The sequence below is a fragment of the Tiliqua scincoides genome, chromosome 3 (genome assembly GCF_035046505.1).
Source record: "Tiliqua scincoides isolate rTilSci1 chromosome 3, rTilSci1.hap2, whole genome shotgun sequence".
NCBI classification, from domain to species: domain Eukaryota; kingdom Metazoa; phylum Chordata; class Lepidosauria; order Squamata; family Scincidae; genus Tiliqua; species Tiliqua scincoides.
Window position 1 is genome coordinate 69,815,074 of NC_089823.1, and position 20,951 is coordinate 69,836,024.

Here is a 20,951-nt window from a genome sequence, read left to right on the forward strand (position 1 = left end):
TCAGTTATTTGAGAGCTGCAAGAGAGATATTTGAGAGCCACAATATTTAAGAAGCATTTACATTCTTAAATATATTTGCTCCCCATGAACTTACATCTTAACCCAGTGGAGTCTTGGTTTATACCTAGTAAATGATTACAAAGCTTGAAAATTTCTTATTAATGGTGATGCAAAAAGGAGCTCAGCCAACATATTTCCACGAGCTGCACACTATAGGTCAAAAGAGCTACATGCAGCTCACAAGCCATGGTTTGGCCACCCAAACACATATACATGGAAACCGAAAACCAAGACAAAACTGATTTTTTTAAGTTTTGGCTCTGATTTTCAGCAAATTTGCTAAACACATGCCAGAGTCACTTATTGCTAATATCATAAAGAACCAAAGGAGCCATAATAATAAAGAGTCAAGGGGGTGGAAGACACCTGCCCCCTTTCCATCCCCATCCTTCCAAACCAAACAAGCAGAGAGCAGGTGCACCATGAAACCCAACGTCAACAGCAACACACACTCACAGCCCGATTAATCCTCTGCCCGTCTACTCAGAAGTCATTTCCATAATAGTCAGTGGAGCTTACTCCCAGGAAAGCGAGGATAGGACTGCAGCCTAGGGCTGAAATCCTATCCGCGGTTACCTGGAACTAAGCCTCATTGTTTCTAATGGGACTTCCTTCTGAGTAGACATGCACAGGATTGGGCTCTAAGTCCACCCTCCACTGGCCGGGCAGGCGACCCCAGCAGCCTACCAGGAGGCGACTTGCCCCGCGGAAGGAGAGCGTGAGCCTCCCCCTGCAAGACACGTGTTTGCTTCGAGACACGTGTCCGCATCCGCGTACTCACCGCGATCCCAGCTTTCGCCTCCCCGAGTGAGACGAGCTCTGCTTTCGGAGAGGAGCGGCGAAGTACTTCTTGCAGCCTGCCCGGGGCTCCGGCGCTTGCAAACCCCAGACAAGCCCCCCTCCTCCGCGCAGGGCTGCTGCTACGACGAGCCTTCACCCACCCACTGCAGGGGACGCTGCGCCCCCGCCTCGGGGAAGGGAAGGACCAGCACGGAAGCGCCACCGACGCGCTCCCTCCTCCTGCTGCCGCCGCCTTCGGGGAGGCCGGGTGGGCGCTGCCCCTGGGAGAGCGCAGCCAGTCGCCTCCCTTCGTGCCAAGGCACCTGCCCGCGGGCAACTCCTGCTGCGCACTCAGCGCCCCACGGGAGGGCTGCAGGGGGAGCGCTGCAAGGTGCCCCCGTCACAATGCAAAGTCCTCGCCTTACCCTCCTGCCTCCTGCTGCAGCCACCGCCGTGCAGGTCCCGAGCTGGGCTGCTGTTGCCGCCGCGCCCCTGCACCAGGAGCATCCCCTCCGCCCGCCCACGGTGCGCCGTCCGGGTCCCGGGGAAGCCCTGCGGGTCGAGCGCGGGACAAGAGCGCCGCAGTCGACGGGAGACTGAGCCCCGGTCCTGATGCTGCTGCTCCGTCTCCTTCACAGGCAGTGCTGTACAGTATAACCCAGGAGCGTCCCCTGCCGGCCCGACCAAGCAGGCGCCGGAATAGCCAGTGCAGAAGACCTGCAAAGAAAGCCACCTCCGGGGAGAGAAGTGGATCTGCACACTGGAAATGGGGCAGGGCTGGAAATGGGACCTGGGGCAGGGCCGGGTTAAGCTAGTGCGGGGCCTGTAGCAGGGACGTCGGTGGGTGGGTGGGGAGGCAGAGCCTCCCCACTGGAGTCCTTTGAAAAGCGTCACCACCATGTGAGGCACCCACATGCTCTGCCTGCTACCCTGTCCTACCTGCTCTGCACTGGTGCTTAGGCGATTCTTCCTCCTTTGGTGGAAGGAGATTCCACTGAGTTCAATGGGGCCTGTTCCCAGGTATTATAAGATTGCTGCCTTAGCCAAGTCTTCTCCTTTGCATAGGTGAAGTTGCTCTTCATTTCTAGAGCTGATCAGTGGTCCTCTACGCTCACTTTCTGATCTCTGAGGATGAATTCTCCTAACCTTTTATATGCTGAAGTCAACTCAAGTAGACATTTAACTTTTCAACGGTACTTGCAGATAACTCACATCTTCTGAATTTCAGTCATGTATATAACTCAATATGTATTGATCATGAGATGATAGATTGCACCCAATTCAAGTAACTTGGAGGATGGGTAATTTATCAAAATGATTAAAAACTATAATATATAATGAATATTGTTTCATGAATAAGTTCTAGTGATCTCATAAATCTTTGTTTGAGTTTTTTCCAGCTAACTTTCTGAAGATTTTCCAGGATGTGTGGGTGAAGGTCACCCAGCCCGTTTGGAGTCAGTGTGGTGACACCAGCAATAAAAGGCTGTTTTTTGAGAAAGGATCTATCTTGAAATAATAATTTTGAAATTAATAATTTTGGGGCCCATCTTGAAATAATTTCAATAATCTGGAAATGATTTTTGGACCCTAAAGAAGCTAATAGAAAATCCTTGCAGAATTTGGTTTCTACAAGGAAGAAAAAAAACCTGCAACAACTTATGGCTGCCAAATTCAAAATTCCAGAGCATGAACTAGCAGGTGTGAAACTGCTTCTTCCCCTGCTGCCTCCACTGTATTAATCAGCCTGAGAAGAAGAGGGCAGTCTCTTGCAAAGTGTCCCTGATTCAAAGTGCTGACTGTGACTATATTCACATGATCTGAACACATTCATTTGGAAATTAGTCCCACTGACAGAATTCAGTAGGTATTCCTTAAGTATATCTAAGATTACAGATTTTGAGGAAGTGTGGAATAGCAAACCATTTCAACTGCTTTACTGTGAATGGATCCTATATAAGCTCCAGGGCTGGCCTGCCCATGAAGCTCATTGAGAGAGGCAGATTAGCAGGACCACCTATATTCACCTGTCTCCACTACTACTACTCCTGTTCCCTGAATTCAAAAAGACAGGAAAAAGTAGAAGACAAAGTGAGGAGGAGGAGAGAGCAGTGGGCAAATGTCAGAGAAAGGAGGAGGAACAGAGGCAGCAGATAGATCTCTGGCAAGTAAGCAGGTACACTGGGAGGTATTGGGCCAACCCAACCCACAGCTAAGAGTATCTATAAATGGCCACATAAGAGCGATTGTGTGGGTCTTCCTCAGATTCAGCTTGCCCCTCACAGCAGAGCTCAGATCTTGTGTGAAAGGACCGTGCAGTCAGTCCTAAAGGACCCAGGATGTGGTGAAGTCTTTTAGATACAGCCATTAACTACTTAGGATCTGCTCAAAGCTCCCAGGTACCTGGGATGATGCTCAAAGCAGCACAGTGGATAAGCAACAGGGAGCCACAGCTAAGTGTGGCTCTTGGGCACATCCATTACACATTTACTGAAATATTTTCCTTTCAAATATTACACTGCACATATTGTGGCAAGCAGCAGACACCTCTGAAAATGTTTGCAGTATAGGAAGTGTGATGTTGTCCTTTCAGGAATATATTCAGCATCAGGAAATATGGCTTTGTCAGTCAACTATCAATTGTATTTATAGCTATCCTTAAAACTGTAATCCTAAACAAATTTAATAGGGAATAGGCCCCACTGAATAAAGTAGACTTATTTCTGAGTAAACGTGCAGAGGATGTGTTGTACGTGGATATTGTCCATTTGTGAACCCAGTTACGCTATTGTGGCCACCACTTGTTTTAATGATAGTGCATTCTGCCATCTTAAGACTTTTGTAAGAGATTTTTAAAAATGCATTTTCCCATCTTTTGGCTACCATTTGCTCAAACGCTATAGAATTTTTTCCTGCCTTCAGATAGCAGGTTATTAAACTTTAAATTACTGTAGTATGATGTAGTGTTTTCATAGAAGCAATGTAGCTGGAAAAAATCAATACACAGATACTTCTGAATGTTCAACTACAGCTACATTTTGGTGTATCATTATAATTGGATGCATACTACCTGTAGATCTTGCATTGACACTGTATAGACACAATAACCCTTGCATAAATGAAGTGATTGCAATTCAAACATTTTTCTATATATGTCCAGTCAGGGTTTTTCTACCTAGAGAGACAAGAATGCACACTTTAAGAACATAACTAGGAATTGCCCTGTTGTGATGCTAAACTGCAGTGTAGAATCAGGATGGGCATTAAAAAATGGATCATTGCTAAGGCTGCAATTTTATGTACACTTACTTGGGAGTACACCCCTTTAATATAGTGGGACTTACTTATGAGTAAACATATAGTATTGTGCTGTAAAATGTATTATCCTGCAAAACTGGAAAAAACAACTAAACAGTACTGTTCAATCCATCAGTGCAGTGGTTCCCAACCTAGGGTACATGTACCTCCAGGTACTTGCCAGGACCTTTAGGGGTACTTGAAAAATAATTGAATAATGGTGGAAAAAGGCAAGCCTGTATTAGAATGCCTTGTGGGGCTGGCAAGGCAGGAAAGACGGCAGCTAACTGGCTGCAAAAGCCCCAGCAACTGCTAGTTTCTGGCCACCAAATCTCTCTATGAATTCACTCCCCCAAATCCCACTATATTTCTATGATGTTCATACCTTCCCTGTCCTGCTCCCTCAGATGACTGTCCTTTTTCCTTGCTGTTCCCTCCTTTGTTTGGAACTGCCTCCTGGAACACTTGTAGGCTGTTTCCCACTTCCTTCAAACCCCTTCTGAAAATCCCCCCTCTTTTAGGCTTTGGGCTAGTTTGACAAACACATACTTTGTCTGACCAGCCCATGTGTTCACTGGTTAACCAGTGCCATGTCCTGGCCTCTCCTCACTTCCCCATTTTCCACAGAAATCTCCCTAAGTGTGCATGTGTGGATGGATGAATGGATGACCAAGTCATGCCAGTGGCTGAACTGCAGCCCAGCCCAAACCCACTCCCTGGAGGAGCCCTGTGTGTGGTGCCAGCTTTTGTTTGCTAGGGAGATGTGGGGGGGGGGATGAGCCTCTGCTGGCGGGGGGGGGGGGGGGAAGTGACTGAGCTCCCAGGGACCAGGTCTTGTCCCTGCCTGAGTGCACTGCTGACTGCAGGGTCTGCTTGGTGCTGGCCCCTTCTCTCTCCCTGTCTCTCTTTGCGGACCAGGAGCCCCAGGATTGGGAGGGGGACAAGGGGGCAAAAGGGGCAGCATCCAGCTCCTCATCACAGGCCCCTCATCCTGATTTTAGAAATGGGCAATGTCAGAATGCCAGATGCAAGGGAGGGCACCAGGATGCAGGTCTCTTGTTGTCTTGTGTGCTCCCTGAGGCATTTGGTGGGCCACTGTGAGTTACAGGAAGCTGGACTAATGGGTCTATTGCCTGATCCAGCAGGGCTTATGTTTGTAGGCAGACAGGAGGGGGAGATGCTCCTTTGGCCTGCCCCCCCTGCCTCCAGGGTACTGCTGCTGCTATGTCCCCACCTAGACCAATTTCCCCTTTCTGACCCCCCTCCGGCTGGGTGACTCTCCTCCTCCTGGCAGAGGAACTGCCCAGAGGGAGGGAACCAAGAGGCCCTCCTCTCTCCCATCTCCCCCCCAAGAAGGAGTGGTTCAACCTGTGCTGGTGCAAGTGGACAACAGCCCCCAAGGAGGGGTCCCTGCCTGCAGCAGTCCAGCATGGCACGCGGGACTTTGCGCTCTTTACCCCTTGGCAGCCTGTGGGGCACTTTCAGTTCCTGAAATGATGGCACCTGGGCTGGGCTCCAGACACACAGGGAAACCCAGACAGGGTGCTTCACAGTTCCAGAGAGCTGGCCACAAGAAGGCCCACCTGCCCACAGAACCTGTGCAACACCATGAATAGCTCCCTCCACCCCAGACCCTGAGAGCCAAGGGCGGAGTGGGAGAGAGTCCGCCAGTCAGCCAGCCAGCCCGTGTCCAGCATCTGTCTGTCCAACACCCTTTGAAAGACATCTAAGCCATCAGGTGGCATCACCACCACCTCCTGTGGCAAGGAGTTCCACAGACCAATCAGTGCCAGGCAACCTCTGTCCAGCCTTCCTGTTCATCACCCGTCTGTCCAACCCACTTTAAAAGGCATCTAGGTCGTGTAACCCATGTAGACCCCAAGTCTATCCCATTTCCCTGTCCTGTATCTGTAATAAATTTTTATAAATTATTTAATTATAATAATTAATAATTTTTACATTTATTAATAATTAATAAATTATTTGAAAAATAAATTACTAAATTATTTGAAAAATAATATAAATATTATTTATTGAATAAATTTTACATTTAACTTAAATGTTATACATTTAACTTAGCTAAGTTATACATTTTAACTTAGCATACAGTATTGTGGAATAAATAATTATTACTAGGATTTGTATCACAGGTCACCCCCATGATTGACCTCCTCCAATGCAGTGGGTGGGGGGTAAAGACCGGGGTGGTGGGCATGGTGATGTACCATTGCCCCACCCCACTGATTTTTTGGCTATACATTTTGACAGAACACAGATATTTCAACATGGTTCTCTTTTTCATTGCATTCTGCTCTAAATTATGCATCAAGTGCTACATAACATGATGGAATTAGTCCTAATGGCTGTTTTAGTGATTTTGGTCACTAGTGTGCATCACACACAAGCCCCTGTACATGTCACCCAGTGCAGCTTGTACCCCTGTAGTGACGACGCTGGATGGAACCCAGGGGCTTCTGCATTCAGAACAGATGAACTGCGACTGAACTATACCCCAAGCGAAGGTGCTCAAGCAGGCTGAATCCATAGCCACGACCTGAGTGTCGTCAGGTCTTCCTGGACCCCGGGAGTGGCCGGCCCAGGAAAGGCACAGGTGGGGACAGGGCGCGGGCTGTGTGCCTGCGCGGGCTGGAGCAGCAAGGCGTGGCCTTCCCCTCTCCCAGGAGTGGGGCTGAGGACTCAGGCCCCGATCCTGCACACACTGACCTGGGAGTGAGCCCCATTGACTAGAATGGGGCTTGCTTCTGAGCAGGCGGGCATAGGATCGGGCTGGCAGAGACGTCTGCTCAGAAGCAAGCCCCGTTCTAGTCAGTGGGGCTCACTCCCAGGTAAGTGGCCTGAGCCGGCCTCAAGCGCAGCTGCAGACAGGACTCCCAGGGCTTGGGGCGGCCCGAGCCCGACGGAGGTCGCCCCTCCCGGCCTGCAGGGGGCGCTGTGGGCGGGGAGGGGAGGTGCCCCGCTGCCACCCGCAGGGAGGAGCTGCTGCGTTTCAGCCGAAGCTCCCACAAGGGCGAGAGACGCCGCTGCCGCCATGGAAGAGTTTCACCCCCAGAACGATGAGGTAGTGCGAGCGTCCCTGGCCGGGAGCGGCAGAGCTGCCTGAGAACCCCCTCGCCTTCCCCCCCCCCGCGGGAAGGGGCGTCACTCTGGCGCTCGCGCTCTTCCCCCTCGCCCCCGCGCGGAGTGATTTCATCCCCCTCGTCGGACCCTCACGCGGGCGCTGCGGCTTGGTGGGCCGCGTGACTAAGAAGGGCGGAGATCCCTCCGCCGCCCCCTCACCCGCGTCCCTGAGCCCAAGCCTACGCAGGTCTTCTCAGGAGTAAGCCCCATTCTAGTCAACGGGGCTTACTCCCGGATCAGTGTGGACAGGATTGGGCCCTTAGGCCGTGCCCAGTCGGGCTCAGTCACACAGGCAGGGGAACCGGTTCGGCCTGTGACAACACGCGGGGGAGGGCGGGGGGCTACTGAGGAAACAGGCGGGACGTGCTCTTCAACCAGCACTCTCACGCCTGTTAAGCCGGCTCTGGCGCAGGCCTGGGTAAAATGACAATTAAACCGTCTCTTCTTCGACTAATCAGAAGCGGCTCTGCCTCGCTTGTGGGCGTGTCCACAGGCTGGCTCACTCAGCTGTCATTTGTCATTAGCCTCAGGAAGGCAAGGAGAGCCCAAGCATGTCTCCTCAGAGGTAAGCCCCATTCTAGTCAGTGGGGCTTACTCCCAGGTAAGTGTGGAAAGGATTGCGACCTTAGAGCCCAAGCCTATGCATGCCTCCTCAGAGGTAAGCCCCATTCTAGTCAGTGGGGCTTTCCCTCAGGTATGAGAGTATGTATGTATGAGAATTGCAGCCAGAGTGTGCCTTTTGGGGGGTGGCACACAGAAGAAAGTAAAATTCCTTATTGCTGGGAAAATAAATTTATAAATAACACACGGTAGTGCTTGAGCTAAGTTATTATTATAGACAGCATCACTTCAGTCTGTAGGCGAGCGGTTGTGTATCTGACTGCCCCCTCCCCCAAAATGCTACAACTCAATTAAATCTTTTATTGGCATAAATAAAACAACAGCATACAAAATGAGGAGATGAAATGAGAGATCCTGCTATAACACGTTCACAGGCATCTGAGAGGAAGGTTAGGTTTCCTACTGCGCCACTATTTCTCAACCATTGGTACTGATACAAGCAGTGGTACTTCAGGTGGTGTCTGGTGGTACTCATAGGACCCCTGGACCCCTGCCTCCTGGCAGTGAGACCAGGAATGTGATGCAAGAAACAGCAGTAGGAAGCTTTACTTAGCGGGCAGAGCTCCAAAGTATACTTTTCTGCACTTGAAAAAGCCCTCCCATCCACCCTGCCCCTCTTCCTGGTGTTGCATCTGGCCTCCCAACCCAGACGTAACTGGTGATGATGTTATCACCAGCTTCTTCTAGTGGTTCTTTGAATTGGTGGACCGTGTGAAGTGGTACAGCAGAGGACAAACCTTGAGAAACACTGTACTACACAACTCCATTGCCTCTTGCAAAAAAGCTGCAAAATTCTCCCAGTTTTCTCAACAGAAAGAAATCACTCAGAATATAGTGAGTGATGAATCACAGTCTGTGAATCCTGTCCTGTTTCCCAAATGATCCAGGTATCTCCAGTGCACCTCAGCATAGAAAGGACAATAAAGGGGAATACAGGTTGAGTCTCATTGTCAGGGATGACAAAAAATGCATCAAATCAATTTAAAAAACAAAGTCTCTTTGATATGGTGATTTAAAAACAGCCTTGCTGACCTTTTGAAATGCACACAGAGGCAATCAGTTTCTCTCCAGGCACTTCACTAGGAGGTAGCAATCCCTCCCTTCACCAGGAGCCCCAGCAAGGGGGAAAATAATAGAGAAGGTGATAATCGCTGCCATTTGACCTCCTTTCATGTGCTCAGGGAGAAGGGAGGAGTGATGCCTGGACAGAGAATGATTGCTGGATTGCTAATAGGCTATCCTCTCTTGCATTATTAAACGACTGTTTTCCTTTTAATTTAAAGGGAATTAAATCAGCTTTGAGACAGAAAAATCTGTGGATAATTAGGTTATACCTGTAATCACTTGCATGACTGTCTCTCTGCAACAGTAAAAAGCAGTTTTTTAAACTGTGATTTTAAAGGAGTACATTTTTCCCCTTCTCTGGGGATCAGCACTTTCCTTCTCATTTGCAGGTGCCATTCATGTTGAGTCAAATCCGTGTATAACAAGGTTGAACTTGTATGAGCAATTGTCTCAATGCAATCCTGCCTGCAGGAGCAACATCTTTCTAAATATGGAATCTTTGGGAATTTCCCAAATAAAACAGCAGATGGCAGTACATTAAATCTTAATAGGGAAAAGGCTCTGTGTTTCTAGGGGGCATTGCAAAGAGTGCCCATACTGCAGATGGGGGAACTGAGAGTGAGAAGGAACAACTTGGTTAAGGTTGCCTGCTGAGTTTGAGAGGGTGAGATTCACAGGGGTGGTAAGGGTTGCATCCTCTTAGCCTCTATACTTGCTTCCCAAGTAATAAATAAACCTTCTTTGGAGGTAAAAATCTATGATGTCAAAAGAGAAAGGTTCCACGTTATCTCTTCCCTGGCATACTGTGTTTCTCTGTGCAGAGAATCACTTTTGTGTTGAAACCCCTTCTTGGCACTCCTACCTGCAGCCTGAAGTCAAAGAATCAGGAAAAATTGTTTCCGTGTTATTGTTCTGCATGTTTAAACTGCCCCTAATCTCTGAAAATACAGTGGTGTTTAGATCTAAAAGCACTGATCTTTAAACTCTAATGGGAGCTTCTAAGATATTTGCAGGAAATTTTACAAGCAACCCACACTGATATACATGTGTGTGCGCACACATGCACACAGCTGGATTCATAACACAGTCTGTAGAACAGTAAATTCAGCATAACTAGCTATGAAGCAAAACAAGAGTGAATATTCACTTAGACCAGGGGTGCCCAAACCCCGGCCCTGGGGCCACTTGCGACCCTTATGAACTGCCAATGCAGCCCTCAGGGAGCCCCCAGCCTCTGGCTCTTGCTGGAGCCTGCACTGGTCTGATGCAACTGCTCTCAGCATGATGGCCAACTGTTCAACCTCTCACATGAGCTGTGGGACGAGGGCTCCCTCCACTGCTTGCTGTTTCACATCTCTGATGCAGTAGCAGCAAAGGACAGGCTGACCTTGCTTTGTGCAAGGCCTTTTATAGGCCTTGAGCTATTGCAAGACCTTCATTCATTCATATAAGTTTCATCTCTAATATATTCATTTATGTAAATTTATTCAAATTTGAAATGTGAATTACAGGTGGAGCCTATTTATCCTTAGTTTTGTTCCGTGACTCGGTTCGATTAACAAAAAAACATGTTGTGCTAAATTCCATAGAGTTACGCAAATATACTGCAGCCTGACACTTCTGGATGGAAGGAAACTAAGGCAGTTGTTATCAATCCCCTCCCGCTCCGTACTCAGCCCTTCCTGTTGCCAGCTGCCCGGCTTCTTTCACATGGGATGCTGATCTTTTAAGAGTCCAGCCCTATGCATTTCTACTCAGAAGTAAGCCCCATTGTAGTCAATGGGGCTTACTCCAAGGAAAGTGTGGAGAGGATTGTAGGCTAAATCTCATGCTTTGCTTGGTGGGAAGGCTTGCTTGTGTCGGCAATTGCCTGCACCAAGGGGGTGGGGGTTGCTTGTGTCAGTGATTGCCTGAACCATCTCAATGGGGGGGGGATTTGGCAACATTCCCTGGTTTTTTTTTAAAGCAGACAGCCCTCTGTTGCTACCACACCTGCCCGTGTGTGTGTGTGTGTGTGTGTGTGTGTGTGTGTGTGTGTGTGTGTGTGTGTGTGTGAGAGAGAGAGAGAGAGAGAGAGAGCTCCACCTTGCTGCACATGTTCTGGTTTTCTGGTTACAGGGATTTTTGGCCCCCCCTTCCCCTCTTCAGTCTCTTTGCTGGCTCAGGGGCTCCAGGAGTGTTACTGTTCCTTTGCAAGGGGAACTTCTTCCAGGGTTATTTCCCTGCCTGCAAAAAGGCTCTGCCTCGCCCAATGTTTTGGGCTGCCTGGAAATGGAGTAAGATACCAGTGCAGGGCAAAGGTGTGTGTGACTTTTGGTTCCCCCACCCCATTCGTGTTGAGACAAATCCACAGATAAAAAATCTGTGGATAAATAGGCTGTACCTGTACTTCTTCTCTCCCCCCCCCCCCACATCATCTCTCTGCTGATGTGGCCCTCCTGCCAAAAAGTGTGGACACGCCTGACTTAGACTATACTTAACAGTCTCCCCTCCATAGTCCTAACTGTCCCCGTTGTACATTGGCTTTATTAACCTAATTACTTTCAGGTGAGTTCCCCATTTATCTATGAGTGTGGAACATTGGCCTATTCTGGTCATACAAACTAAGAATGGTCACAAGGATAATGTGGTGTGTTAATGTGAACATGGGCATGGAGACTTTTTGTGGTTTTTCTGTACAGTCAGAATGACATTTTTTTAAAAATCTTAGTTTTTGGACCATCTTAGTTTTTGTTCAAGTGATTAGTATTCAGCAAGATATTTAATACAGAACTTTGTTTTTATGCTGCTGTGCACTTCCAATTCATGAGCTTGTCATAATCAGAATGAATGGATGAGACGATTATGGATTTGTGAAATTTGTTCCTTTTTTAAGAGAAGGACTCTGCCCAGTTTCATGTTTCTTCCAAAATCAGTGGGATGATGTACTATAATTCTTTATATTATTGTTCCAGATGACCTTTAACTCTGAAGAAGCCCACAGTATTATTAAGGACGTAAGTTATACATTTTAACTTAGCATACAGTATTGTGGAAAATATTATAGTAATAAGTTTGTCATATTCTGTAGTAATATTATAGTAATATAGTTTCTGTAATAAGAATCAGGGAAGATGGATATCACTAGAAATGTTCACATCCAACCTATTTATAATTAGTTCTGAATATAGGATTTTAAAAATATGTTTAATACCAAAATACAAAGAAGAGTCATCTGAACTAGCCCTGAGTTCCCACAGAGCTGAAATGCCCCTTTCTCCTCAGATCTTAGGTGGAGCTTTAACAAAAGCATAACTGTGTGTCACCTGCACCCAGGAGAAAGGGGTTTTAATATAATTTACCATGAAATTCTAGGCATGTCTACTCAGAAGTCCATCCTATTGTGTTCAGTGTGGCTTAATCCCAGAAAAGTATTATAGGATTGCACATAATATTGGGTGCAATGTGATATTTTAGTCATGTTGAGACAAAAGTTTGGATTATTGTCAGAAGCTCCTCTACATGTCTACTAGTGTTTACCACATAAATTTGGCTCCAAAGATGGGAGTGGTATGGATTGGTGGTCCTCAGACTGGTGGGTCATGACCCACCAGCGGAACCGGAGACAGGGCATTCCCCCTTAAGGGGAGTACCCTGCAGCAATGGCAGCAATGCAGTCCCCAGGATTGTGCTGCTGCTAGGGACAAAGGGTTTTTTTCCTACTCACCTGTGACACTGCCGGCCTCCTGGGGGGTACGGGGAGCCCACACACATCTCCATAGGCCCCAAGCCTCAGAATGACTAAAAAAATAGCAATCCAAACCCATTTCCAGTTTTCAGTTGTAAAACTGGAAGTGAGTTCCAATCACTACTTTTTTAGTCATCACTAAAAAAGTTCCAATCACTACTTTTTTTGAGGCTTGGGAATTCTTGAGGATGCGTCCCTGGGCCCCCCACATCCCCTAGGAGGCCAGTGCTGCCACAGGTGAGTAGGAAAAAACCGCCTTTGTCCCTAGCAGTGGCGCAATCCTGGCGTTAATGCCATTGCCCGTTCCCTGCAAGGATTTACACATTTCCCAACTTCTCTGTAGAAGTTTGGGAACCACTGGTACAGATAATACACTGTTTTCTAAGATTTTTCTGAGTCTGAATGATGTTTCCTAATTCGGAAGTTATAGATAGTAAGAGAAAGAAGTTAGAAATGATCTGTGATATGCGAGTTTTCTTGCTGTTCATTGTTGAATTCAGAATGTTTGCATTTGTACTATTAGACGTTTTAAATATATTTACTCAACTATCTTTTTTTTAACTTTGTGCATTTTCAGTGTATAGAAGTTGTTCTGGCCAAGGCAGATTACAACCACGACAAAGTTAATCAGTGGACTGCAGCTATAGTAGAACAGTCTTTAACTCATCTCGTAAAACTGGGGAAAACCTACAAATACATTGGTAAGAATCTGCATATAATTTGAATTTTTAAAAATTTCTGGGAGGAATTAATTTCAGGTCCATTTATATGGTAAACTGAGGCACCATACAGTTAATAACTAGTGTTCCATGCATTTCTCCTTGGACTGGAGTACTGAGAGCTCCTTAAGTCCACTTATTTAAGAAATTTATATCCTGCTTTTCCTTTGCCAGTGCAGCTTACAAATTAAGTTAAAAAAACAACAACAATGGAACTTACAAAATAATAAAACAACCAAACAAATTAATAAAAACAGTTGGGGTTGATTGCACACTCACACATGCATACAAAGGAGAAAAAACACACTCACACACATTCTCTCTCGCAAGCCTACACAGAGAGGTCAATTCTGAACTTTTATGTATTTTGATACATCCAGAGCTGCAATATCAATGAGACAGTGCTGGCCAGCTGTGCCATGGCTGCTGTGCTTATATTCCTGCTTATAGCTTATTTCTACTCATCCTGAGGAAATCATCTTGTTTGAAGAATACATTCTCCACAGGAAGAAGGTGGGGCAGTATGTTGCTTGTGAGGGGGCATGTCTTCCCAGAACTCTCATTGATGCTATGTTCTGCCAGATTCCCAGTCCAAGCTCTGCCTGGAGAATTATGCCCACTTTTAGTTAGCTCCCCTTCTTTCCTCAAAAAATGACCCTGGTTCTGCCCTGCAATACTGCTAGACATCACCACCAGGGTAGCTCACCTGTTTAACCTACAGAGGTCCTCCTTCTTGCAGTAGCCTCCCACCACTACAGCAGACCATGGGTCATCAGCAGGTCTTGGGCACAGCAGCCAAACACCAGTCTTAGTGTCACCAGTAGTTTCTGCTCCAGCAGCTTCCAAAGTCCATTAATCCAGTCTGCCCTTCCTCAAACTTTCCTCCTTCTGCTACCCACACACCCTTTCTGCCTCAGGTGCTCCTTATTTCCCTGAGGGCCCTATTACCTTCAAGTGGCTGCAGCTGTGCAGCACACTCTGCTGGATGCCCAGGCCTTATCCTTAAAGGGGCCACTGCTGATACCACATCTACCTCCTTGCCAGATCCATGCTATAACCATGGACAGTGCCTACAGTTACAGTTTCCCTGAATTAGGGCACAATCCTAACCCACTTTCCAACACCGACATACGGTCAATGCAGCTCTGAGGTAAGGGAACAAACATTCCCTTACTATGAAGAGGCCTCCATGATTGCAACCAATTCTATGCTTGGGATCATTAGGAAGGGTATTGAGAACAAAATGGCTAATATTATAATGCTGTTGTACAAATCGATGGTAAGGCCACACCTGGAGTATTGTGTCCAGTTCTGGTCGCCGCATCTCAAAAAAGACATAGTGGAAATGGAAAAGGTGCAAAAGAGAGCGACTAAGATGATTACAGGGCTGGGGCACCTTCCTTATGAGGAAAGGCTACGGCGTTTGGGCCTCTTCAGCCTAGAAGAGAGACGCCTGAGGGGGGACATGATTGAGACATACAAAATTATGCAGGGGATGGACAGAGTGGATAGGGAGATGCTCTTTGCACTCTCACATAATACCAGAACCAGGGGACATCCACTAAAATTGAGTGTTGGGCGGGTTAGGACAGACAAAAGAAAATATTTCTTTACTCAGCGTGTGGTTGGTCTGTGGAACTCCTTGCCACAGGATGTGGTGCTGACGTCTAGCCTAGACGCCTTTAAAAGGGGATTGGACAAGTTTCTGGAGGAAAAATCCATTACGGGGTACAAGTCATGATGTGTATGCGCAACCTCCTGATTTTAGAAATGGGTTATGTCAGAATGCCAGATGCAAGGGAGGGCACCAGGATGAGGTCTCTTGTTACCTGGTGTGCTCCCTGGGGCATTTGGTGGGCCGCTGTGAGATACAGGAAGCTGGACTAGATGGGCCTATGGCCTGATCCAGTGGGGCTGTTCTTATGTTAACCAAACCGCAGGATGCAGCACATGTCCCATTGGCACAGCTATGCCAGCGCTGGAAAGTTGGTTAGGATTTGGGTCTTAGGCTCATAACAGTATTGGATCTCATGAGTCTCATGTTAAACTCAGATTTTGGCTTGCTAAAGATTCAGTGGGTACCCAACAGTGTCTGCAAAAAATAATAAAAAGAATTACAGAACTATTACTTGCAAACAAGCTTCCCTGAAATCTAGGACATGTTCCTCTAAGTGACAGTTTTATTATTCGAGTGTAAAATACATTTAAACCCTAAGGTTATCATTGCATGCCTCATGAGACAGGCACACATATAGCAAGTAGGTGACATGTTGCAAGCTGCAAGGAATTTCCCTAAAAGTGTCTGTTGTGCCATTATAGAGAAGAATTCTTTCCAGTAAATAGGTGCTTGATATTCCAGTGAAAGTAAGTCCAGGTAAGTGGTAGTTCAAAGAGAAACATAAGTCCATTGACAGTCCTTTTGAAGAACAATGTCTGCATTATGCACAGCAATTCCTGCAATCTTATCATAGGCTTATGCCTTCCAGGTGCAATAAAAATATGATTTATGCAGCAGAATAATTGTAGGGCGAAGTGGTAAGTTTTTTCTTTTAGCATACTCTGCCAAAGGGTGAATTTTGCTAATTTACCGTGCAAGCCTATGCATTCTTTATCAGAAGTAAACCCCTTTGAGTTCAGTGGGATAGGATTGCAGCCTTAGGGTCCATTCCTGAACCTCCTCAGAGCCAGACTTGGATGTTGCAAACATGCCGTAAGGCATGTCTACAGCACACAGACATGAGGAGCTACATGGAGGGCCGGCCGGTCCTCCAGCAGTGCCAGCCAGCAGTGAATAGTTTTGGGGTAGGGCAGGGGAGGAACTGGCCCGGAGGGGGTGGGACCTACATAATTCTGCTCCACCACATCTTATCCTCCATGTTGGGTTGAGAAGCCCAACATGGAATCTCTCAAGTCTATGCCAGCAAAATAGCTGACGCAGAAAAGACCCATTGTGGGGCCTGGGGATTTCCCTGGGGGAAGGTGATGAAAGTTCTCTTTCCCTAAGGAGACCTTTAGTGGCCTTGGCAGTGCAGCTGGATGCAGCCGCCGGCTTCAGGATTGGGCTGCCCATCTTCCACTCTCAGCAAGCGCTGAGAGTTCTATAACAAGCGCTCTCAGTTCTGTAAAAGCTTTACAAGGAGAGAGTCTGCAGGTCTCTTGCTTTATTAATGAACACATGGATTTTGTTCTTCCACTCTACAGTAACCTGTGCAATCATGCAGAAGTGCGGAGCAGGTCTCCACACAGCAAGCTCATGCTTTTGGGATACCACAACTGATGGTAAGTGCCACACTGCAGAATCTAGGTAAACTGCTTCATTTAAAAAGCAACACACATTCCCTCCTCATTGTGCAATGGTGTATAGAAGGAGAAAGGCTATTTGACATGGCAATGCAAATACAACCACCAGAATGTAATCTGTATTGCTTGGAATTAATATAATTTGGATGAAACTACAAATATCTAAAAGTGTCCTACATCTGTTTATAATAAAAACCTGCAGAAGGCAGCAGAGGGGAAGGTAAGTGGGGAAGAGATTCACCTCTCCAAGACTTTTCTTGTGCTTTCATTATTCTGTAATTTGCTTACGGTATTTTTAAAATTGTTGCATGTTTATGTATGTATTTGTAAATGTAGTTGAATAACATTTTCCATGCTTAACACTTTTCTGCTCAAAATTGTCTTCTTCAGGATGCTTTTGCTGCCCTTCAAGCTCACCCCATACAGAGTCCCATATATTTTCCCCTATGGAAGTGTTTTTCAGACTGGGGCATCGCAATGCCCCAGCCTGAAGGCCCTGGCCTCTATCCTTTTAAAGGGCGGGGGCAGGGAGGAGGCAGCGACACAGTCCCCAGGATCGCACCGCTCAGGATGGCTGCAGGGACTGGGATGCACTCACCAATCCCTGCAGCAGCTGTCCTGGGGTATGGGGAGCCCTGCGTGAGCGCCTGCAGGGCGCCCCAGCTTGTTAGAAGTGAAAGTGGAGTGATTGCGCTCCACTTCCGGTTTTGCGGAAGTGGAGCACGAACACTCCACTTTTACTTCTAATGAGCTGGGGACACCTGCAGGCACTCGAGCAGGGCTCCCCACACCCCCAACAGGGTACTGCAGAGACTGTGAGGACATCCCAGTCCCTGCAGCCCTCCTGAGTGGAGCGATCCTGAGGATTGCGTCGCTGCCTTCCCCCTGCCCCTGTTGCCTCCCCCCCTGCCCCTGCCAGGACTTACTCCAAGAGAGTTTGAAAACTGCTACTCTGTGGGAAGAAGAAAAAATGGGGGTAAGCAATTTTGATTGGGAAAAAATGGAAGTCACTCTTGCCTTCTCTCAAGATATTAGCCATCTCATCATAAAAAATAAATAAAAACTGCATGCAGCTGCATGTAACATGTACTCTGACCCTTAATCTCATTGCTAGAAATATGAGTGATCAGATGTTGAGCTGCATCCTCTCTGAAATAAATCCTTTTTTACTTGGCAGTATCTCCAGTTTTATGGGCTCTGATTCACAGGGAGCAACTGCTTCTACTTTGTAATTGACAATCAAGTATATGTGCTTTCCTTTTTTAAAAGGATTGATCTAATGTTAAACTTGGTCAAATTGAACTATTAGCATTAATCTTATTAGTTGGTCTTGTTTTGTTGACTGTTTATAGGGGGGGGACAGTAATCAGATGCAGTTTATTTAGTTTGCACAAACTGAAAAATAATCTTCAAGGCATACTGTACTTGTTTTCAAAATTTAATGAGCACACAGTTGTAAAATTGCAGATTACAATCATCAAAACAATTTGTACTAAAACAGGAACAAATGACTTTCCTACATAAATCTCTCCCATTAAAATGCATTAATTCTGAGGACAAAAATGATTGGTCAACCCATTTTATGTTTGCCTGAATTACCAACCTGATTTTACAAAAAAGCAGCATCAGGGCTTAATTTCTTGCTAATCTGGGGGCCATAATAAGGAAATAGAATAATGTCTGAAGTTGCTAATGGCCATACCAAATAATTTACTTGGTCATGTGCACTAAACACTACACACTGATTCTGTGACAATTCAGTATTTACATTGATAGTGAAATAATGTCTGATTGTATCTAAGTAAAACAGAAACAATTTGTTTTAATGAATGAATTAATTAAGCAAATCCTTTGTTGTGAGTGCAATCTAGTTCTGTCCATATTTGTTGAGAAGGATTTTTATACGCTCAGGCAGTAGCTGTGCAGATCAATCCTGTGAGTGTTTACTCAGAAGTAAGCCCCACTTTTTTTAATGAGGCAAACTCCCAAATAAGAAGCACAGGATTATGGTTGGACTACAGAAGAACACAAGAAAAAGCGGGTGATATTCTGTTGTATGCAGGAAGGATGTATGTTTGACAGGTCAGAAACTGTTTACATTGAATATGAAATCATTCTTGGTGACTGAACATGTATAGTGTTTGAACAGTATTCACTCTTTGGATCAAATCTGTCTAGCTCCCTGTCATAGTAAAGGATAAGTGACTATTCTCTTGGATGGGAAGTGCCAGTTCATGAGGGCATAAAAGTGATAAGCACTCCTCAAGCCCTCTTTGGGCACAATCCTAACCAGGTCTACTCAGAAGTAAGTCCTATTTTGTTCAATGGGGCTTACTGTCAGGAAATTGTGGTTAGGATTGCAGTGTGGTTTCTCAGCATTTCTTTTCAGTGTTTCTGCAGTTGTAGGAATGACAGAGAGGAGCATCTGGTTTTTGATCAGAATTTTTTTTTCCTGATTTAAATTATTTGGGTTTACAAGTTCTACACCAAAAACTGCTGTTTGCACTTCAGATCTGAATGAGAATTTTGCTGCAGTGTGGCAAGTTGTGTCGTGCTCATAAAGGTGCATGATCAAAGGCAACATGATTTAACATATCATTAATGTCCAATATTCCTCTTGTTTTGTACTGTTCAGTGGCAGCAGATCCCTAGATTGAGTTCAGAACCCTTTGTCCACTTGCTTTGGGACAGAGGTGGTTTAGTGCTTGCACAGCTGCAGGAGCCACCAGCACTAGACCCTCTCCTCCAGTACGTTGTGCTTGAGTCAGGCACTAAGGGTCTTTTTTGTTTTTATTCTTTGTGTGTGTGTGTGTATTTTGATCCTAAGAGATCAGTCCTGTTCACTTTCCATAGGTAAAAAGTTTCATTGGCAAAGTGCTGTAGTGAAGAGGCTTATAGAGACCTTCTGTTCTGAATCTGCCAAGTAAATTGCAGGAGTGGACAGTTTGGATTTTGGCCATGTGGTTGTTTGTCTGTAACTTCATGTTCTAATATGCTATGCTGTTAGACCATGTGGCCTATTAATAAAGGCCTTTTCTAAGTTTCCACCTCTTAATAAGCATCATAGTACATGTGTTGGGATCAATCCTGAACATGTTTACTCAGAAATCTCAAGAAGAGATTTGTTTCCTGGTAAGGATGCTTGGGATTATGAGTCAATCCGCCCACCAAATCAATGTATGCCAGTCTGGGGTTGTATTCTGTAGGTCATTTTTGCAAGGGAGTTGTGGTCAGTGGACTGTCTGCTTCACAGTGCTTAAAGAACTTGCTCACTTTTCCTCCTTAAATCTGTTATAGGTACCTGCACAGTCAGATGGGAAAACAGAACTATGAACTGCGTTGTCAACGTCTTTGCTGTAGCCATTATTCTGTAGCAAACTGGACAAGCTGCATTAAGTTATGCCAAAGCCTTCATGATCAGAAACTATCAAATACTCAGAATACGTTGTATTAGATATATTTATGCACTAGCGAAAGAGTTACAAAATGTGCTTTTAAAAGGTTGCCGCACAAATATATTAAAGCATAATCTTTCAGTTTAGCGAGCTGGCAGCTTGCTAAACACTAGCTGTAAGCAAAGCAAAGTTTTAAGTGTTCCAGGTCTGTGGGGTCTTATTTTTTTTTTTTTTTTGCCTACCTGGAAGAAGTGATATAAAATTAAATAAAAATAAGAATGCATATATTTGCACCAACTCCCTTTCCCCATTCGGTTGAGAGATATGTAATCTTTAGAGGGAAGGGCAATATTATATAGAAAGAAATTGATAATGCTTTTTGTGTTGAGTATCAGAAGTTAGTGCTTTAGGACATTGGTTTTCATACTGTGTCCCAGAGAAACTTAAGATTCTTTGGAAACTAGTCAGGGGCTCTTTGGGGAAATAGCAGATCAATAATGTCAGGAAGCCTGCTCCCTACTAAAGATCCAGAGTTGCAGAGGAGTGTTGAAAATGTTCTAAGGCATGTACTGTACTCAGTTGTGGCAGAGTGATGGCAAGGCTCAACAGGCCTGGCCAGTGCCATGTTTGAACTGTGTTTGTCCCCGAGATTGTAACTCAGCATACAGGGGTTTCATGGCTGGCTCCTCAGTAGAAAAGCTAATGTGAAAAAGTTTCCTGAAAGTTCTAAGCATGAAAACCACTAGGTTAGAACTACTTGGAATGATATTCTAATATATAGACTAATATATAATACATAGCATGGCAAAAGAGCAGAAGAAAATCAAACACCTTATAAAATTGTTTTGC

General features: G+C 45.8%; 1 protein-coding gene across 1 annotated transcript; it reads left to right on the forward strand.

The window, feature by feature from the left end:
• Positions 1–7,186: 7,186 nt before the first annotated feature.
• On the forward strand, positions 7,187–20,951 carry DYNLT3 (dynein light chain Tctex-type 3). The gene is made up of 5 exons (XM_066621306.1): positions 7,187–7,216; positions 11,916–11,957; positions 13,266–13,389; positions 16,609–16,686; positions 20,005–20,951. Exons 1-5 carry the CDS (start codon positions 7,187–7,189, stop codon positions 20,079–20,081), a joined length of 351 nt encoding a protein of 116 aa, XP_066477403.1. The 3' UTR covers positions 20,082–20,951.

What these genes read in the sequence shown, in the direction of transcription:
- DYNLT3 (XM_066621306.1), top strand. Translation starts at nt 7,187, where the DNA reads ATGGAAGAGTTTCACCCCCAGAACGATGAG. An exon ending in TTCACCCCCAGAACGATGAG is followed by an intron (nt 7,217 to 11,915) that starts GTAGTGCGAGCG and finishes TTATTGTTCCAG; the next exon opens with ATGACCTTTAACTCTGAAGA. An exon ending in TTGGGATACCACAACTGATG is followed by an intron (nt 16,687 to 20,004) that starts GTAAGTGCCACA and finishes AATCTGTTATAG; the next exon opens with GTACCTGCACAGTCAGATGG.